This window comes from Octopus bimaculoides, chromosome 27 (assembly GCF_001194135.2).
Source record: "Octopus bimaculoides isolate UCB-OBI-ISO-001 chromosome 27, ASM119413v2, whole genome shotgun sequence".
Taxonomy (NCBI): domain Eukaryota; kingdom Metazoa; phylum Mollusca; class Cephalopoda; order Octopoda; family Octopodidae; genus Octopus; species Octopus bimaculoides.
The window spans coordinates 18214300-18220304 of record NC_069007.1 but is presented as its reverse complement, the minus strand read 5'-3'; the positions used below and the strand labels follow the sequence as shown (position 1 = coordinate 18220304).

The following is a 6005-nucleotide window of genomic DNA, read 5'->3' as shown; positions in this document are numbered from 1 at the left end:
GTGGCCGTTTTCGTGCGGGTGACACGTAAAAGCACCCACTACACTCTCTGAGTGGTTGGCGTTAGGAAGGGCATCCAGCTGTAGAAACTCTGCCAAATCAGACTGGAGCCTGGTGTTGCCATCCGGTTTCACCAGTCCTCAGTCAAATCGTCCAACCCATGCTAGCATGGAAAGCGGACGTTAAACGATGATGATGATGATGATGATGATGCGCACTCGAGGGGCTTCCGGTGGTGAAGTCCCTTGCGCATGCGCAGAATAGTACTTCCTCAATGGCTGCTATAATTTTATATTTGGGTAAACACCTTGTGGTGTGCTGTTTAAATCCTGTCCATAGTATTTGGCTACCTGATGTCAACGACAGTATGGATGTATATGGCAGTGGATTTACTTCAGGAATTCCTTCATGTCCATAGAGTTTATATAAAATGACAAGTGGCAGAAAATGGAACTCAAAAGTCTCTTTATTCAGAACCAGTACGATTGTTTTAACTTATCATGCACCCTTAGAATACAGGTGAGAAGGAAGTACTTCTTTGTAAAGTCACCTGGGGAGACACGTCTGTACCTATCATGCATGACAGTTGATTGTACAGCATCTCACCTGTAAGGTACTGGTGCGTAATGAATCGAAACGATTGTAGTGTTTCTGAATGAAGAGTCTTGTGAATGCCATCTCTTATCTCTTGCATATATATATATATATATATATATATATATATGCAATTGCTATGAGGTTTGTTGATATGGGGGAGTGAGAGAGAGAGTCTATTTTGAGAACATTAAAAAAGCCATCAGGATACTTCAGTTCTTTGAATGGATCCCTTGAATTTCTGCAGTAATGTTTTGCCTCTTGTAATGTTCATTTTGATTAGTTCCTGCCAAAAAGAAGAAATTAAAATTCAGCCAAAACTGGTAAACAATTAAATATAAAAAACAAGTCCTTATCTATTTTACATAACGCTCTGAATGCAGAAAGCGAACATATCCACTCAAAATTTTATTACTATTAAGTTAATGTTTTTTATATGGCATCAGTACTTTTTCATGTGACACCATCATCAGTGTCTTTTACATGCCACCTTGGTTTTAGTATCTCAATTCTGTTGTGATGGGCAGGTCTTCTCAAGTACAGCAATTCACCACATATCTCAGTCCTCTGTCATCTCCTTCGTAAGGAACAGCATTTTAAGATTGGCCTTCAGTACTTCGTCCTCCATCTTCTTGAATCTTCCTCTTCCACAACTTCAACTTCCAGGTTTCCTTTAATTTTTTCCACATATTTCATCAAACATCTCTTTACAGAAGGAACTGAGCCTCTCCACTCTTGCAGGAACTCTGACAAATGATGCGGGAATGTACAATGATGTATGTCCACCAAAGCAGAATTTAAATTGGTGTTGGTGCAGGTGTTACATAAAAAGCACCAGGTACACTCTGCAAACTGATTGGCATTAGGAAGGGCATTCCACCATAGAAACTATGCCAAAACAGACAATGGGGCCTGGTACAGCCCCTAGCCTGTCAAACTGTTCAACCCATGCCAGCATGGAAAACAGATGTTAAATGATGATGATGATGATAATGGTATATAATGGCTAAGATGGTTAGAAGAAAACAAAAGAGAACAACCTTCCTTCTTCTTAAAGGAAATCATGAAATAAAATCAAGAGCTACAAGTTGACATTACTTACAGGATCTTGTAAATTCTTATTTAAGAGAAATTCTTGGTTTATCCATACAACCATTGATGGTCTCTGTTCTTTTGGCATCTTATAAACGGTACGGAGACATTGCCTGTACAACCTGATTACTTCACCACGTAAAATGAACTAAAAAGAACAAAAAAAAAAGCAATGAATTAATGTCAAATTAAAAAAATAATTATGTTTTCGCTCAATAAACACTCACAACGCCCGGTCTGGGAATCGAAACTGCGATCCTATGACCGCGAGTCCGCTGCCCTAACTACTGGGCCATTGTGCCTCCACAAATGGCCAGGTAGACCAGAAGCTAAAGTGTAAATGACCAGGTAGAACACATGCAAGTGGCACTGAGTGTATGTCTAAGTTATAAAAGAAAATATCTTCTTGGATTCTGGCTTTATCCCAATTTGCCAGATCATGTTAAGAAAAAGAAACAGAAAAAAGAAAATGGTATTGATGTTTGGCAACATTTCTATGATGGAGAAACTATTTTTAAAAATGACTACATGAAAAATAAATTAAGAACAGGAATTACAGTTGGTTATTTAGAAATTGCTGTGTTTATGGCTTCAGCTGGTCTGTTATCTCTGGTGTTGAAAACCTATCGAGTGCCAAACAACATCAGATATTAGACTAATAAAATTGTGTCAATTTAAAATAAACTTAAGCCATATTTCCATTTTATTATTATGGTTATTATTATTATTATTATTGAGCAAAATGCTTAGCAGCATTTCATTTTTCTTTACATTCTGAGTTCAAATTCAACTGAGGTTGATTTTGCCTTTCGTCCTTTTAAGGTTGATAAAATAAGTACCAGTTGAACACTGGGGTCAAAATAATTGACTTACCTCCTTCTCCAAACTTGCCTGCCTTGTCCCCAAAATTGAAACCATTATTATTATTATTATTATTATTATTATTGGGGTGGCAAGCTGCCAGATTCCTTTGTGTAAAAGACAAAATGCATATCTTCTGACCTTATGTTCTGAGTTTAAATGTTACCAAGATCAACTTTCATCCTTTTCTGGTGCAATAAATTAAGTAGCAGTCAAGGACTGGGGTAAATGTGATCGAAAACCTCCCCACTTTACACAAACTTTACTTCGCATGCTTTACGATTTTTATCATAACCTGCCCGTCGAGGCAAGGTATTGCACATAACGGTAAATAAATATTTCCTTAAAACTTCATGCATTGTTCATCTTTCACATCCTGCAACATGCCGTTATAACAACAAATTTTTATTGTCACAACTGCCGACTCCGACATTTCATAACATTGTGTACCTAATCAATCTTACCCGCTACAATTGGTAACTAACACAAATTATTATCGTTACAAACCCATTAAGCAAAATAAACACGTGCTTAGGACATCAGGGGACGGAGGGAATCACAGAAATGGTAAATGGTTTACGGCTCAAAAGAAATCACTTTAAAATTGTAAAAATAATATTCGTAATTCAAATTACCATAAACGTAAACAAACAAACGAAGTTTGCTTTTTAGAAGCGTTGAGATGTCTTAGAAAGTCAAAGAAGTGATTTTTAAATTCTCAATCGCAGGCCTGAACAGGAAAAGCTACCCCAGGCTATATTATTGGCATTATCCTGCGATTGAGTATTTAATATTCGTAAAGCTTTATCTCTACTAAGTATAGAAGCGGAAGTTTTACATAAAATTAATTTTAACAATATCATCGAAGACTTTGCATTTAAAATTTAAAAAAAAAATTAAAAAAACGAAGGAAAAATCTTTTCAAATATAAATAAAGTGGAAGCATACACAAATAAACATTATTTTCTATTTTACAGTTAGTTTTATTTCATTTTGAAAAATAAAAAAACATATTTAATGGTTTATTATCATTTACATTATGAATTATTTTTGTTAACATTTCGAACCATTTACGTGTACTTGAGGGTACCAAAGCCTTTTAAGTGTTTAGGGCCTCTATGGGTCTTAACCCGGCCCTGAGTTGAGCACTGGGGTCGATGTAATCGATTAGTCCCCTCCTTCAAAATTGTTGGCCTGCGCCAAAATTTGAAACCATAATGCTTTGTGTATTTTTTTCTTGCTACCAAGATCATCTTTGCCCGTCATCCCTCCAGAGTCGATCAAATAGAGTAACAGTGGAGTACTAAGGTCAACGGAATCGACCAATCCTCACCCTTCAAAATTGCTGACCTTGTGCCAATGTTAACATCATCATCATCATCATTAGCATTAATTGATCATAGAATATAATAGTTCAATAAGATGAATGTGGATTGCCACCACCTCACAAGCTCCAGGCAGAAGCAGTTAAAAAAGCCTGCAGTCCTCCTACTCTTCGTGGCAATCGATCTGCTAAAAATAGCCACGAAAGTTTTTCCAGTAACAACGCCTGTTGTTGTTGGCACTCCGTCGCTTACCACGTCGAGGGTTCCAGTAGATCCGATCAACGGAACAGCCTTCTCGTGAAATTAACGTGAAAGTGGCTGAGCACTCCACAGACACGTGTACCCTTAACGTAGTTCTCGGGGATATTCAGCGTGACACAGAGTGTGACAAGGCTGACCCTTTGAATTACAGGCACAACAGAAACAGGAAGTAAGAGTGAGAGGAAGTTGTGGTGGAAGAGTACAGCAGGGTTCGCCACCATCCCCTGCCGGAGCCTGGTGGAGCTTTAGGTGTTTTCGCTCAATAAACACTCACAACGCCCGGTCTGGGAATCGAAACCGCGATCCTATGACCGCGAGTCCGCTGCCCTAACCACTGGGCCATTGCGCCTCCGCAGTAACATCACCTAACATTTTAAAAAGGACATACGGGACAGTAGTTCTGGATACACCGCGCACCTGCAAGAGAGTATATTAAGAAAGATATGGGGGGGGGGGAGTACAGCAGTTTAAATAACATCGAGTGCGCGCTGTCTTGGGTCGATAATTACACCTTAACCGTCTTACAAAAACTGGTATACATTAAATGATGTATTCCTAGATACTCTATATCTGAATAAAAGACAGGGAGTGTGGTCACAGTTGGAAAACGTTCGTTGTGTTATTGTAATTGATCTGATATAAAATAAAATACGAGGATAAATGAACCATGTTAACAATAATAATAATAAAGATAATGTTGGTAATGCTCCATGAGGTAGGCAGATGGCTAATGTAGGCGTTCATGATGCAAAAATGCAGTGAAAAATTCCCCCCAGTGACCACAAAGAGCCCCATGGTTTACTTACATGTTGCAAAGTTGGAACAAATTTCTGACCGGGAGACATCTTGACTCAGGGGAGACAACTCTAACTATAAGTGAAGCTTCTCGTGGAATAAGTGTCATGCTACGAGAGGGGAGTGTCACTCTAGGACACCGGTTCCTAACCTTATTTTGCTTGTGGACCCCACCCCACCCGAGAGCTATCTTATCATCTGTGGACCCAAGATATGCGCATGTAAATTTTTGAAATAAAATATTTGCATGTAGGTTAGTAAAAACTAACAATTAAGCAATTTCGTTATATTCATAATATAAATTCGAAATACACATCTCGAAAATTTTAATTAATACAAGTAACACTCCTAGTAAACAAAATTTGGTACTTTTTGGTTAACTCACCCCCATTAAAACTTTGCCATTAAAAAATGGGGTTATCTCCCCGCGAAAAACTTAGGTTATCTCCCATATATAAAACCAGTGAGCTTTATAGATGTCTTTAAGAAACTAATATAATATAAATTAAATCTTAATAAATATTCTCTTTTTGAAAAAGCTTTTTCGAAGATAGATCAGTTGGGAAGAGTCCATTTGCAAACACACACACACATACACACAGAGGCCAGCGTTAGTGATTGACGAGGTTGAAAAGCTGGTCAATATTTAATCTCCCTAGGTAATAAAATCGGGAGACAAAATTCTCTCCTTACAAAAAAAAAAACAAAAAACATGAATCATGTCACCATCCTTATAGGCACATATACACACACTTAAATAAAAATGCATGCGTGTATACAAATATATGTATGTAGATTTATATATATAAATATATATATACTCTTTTATACTCTTTTATACTCTTTTACTTGTTTCAGTCATTTGACTGCGGCCATGCTGGAGCACCGCCTTTAGTCGAATCAAATCGACCCCAGGACTTGTTCTTTTGTAAGCCTAGTACTTATTCTATCGGTCTCTTTTTGCCGAACCGCTAAGTTACGGGGACCTAAGCACACCAGCATCGGTTGTCAAGCGATGTTAGGGGACAAACACAGATACACAACATATACATACATATATATATATATATATATATATA

At 37.6% G+C, this 6005-nt stretch overlaps 1 protein-coding gene across 1 annotated transcript; it reads right to left on the bottom strand.

The window, feature by feature from the left end:
* Positions 1-446: 446 nt before the first annotated feature.
* Positions 447-5999, bottom strand: LOC106876616 (uncharacterized). The gene is made up of 3 exons (XM_014925227.2): positions 4938-5999; positions 1695-1832; positions 447-878 (listed from the first exon to the last, which is right to left on the bottom strand). Exons 1-3 carry the CDS (start codon positions 4974-4976, stop codon positions 795-797), a joined length of 261 nt encoding a protein of 86 aa, XP_014780713.1. The 5' UTR covers positions 4977-5999; the 3' UTR covers positions 447-794.
* Positions 6000-6005: the final 6 nt, after the last annotated feature.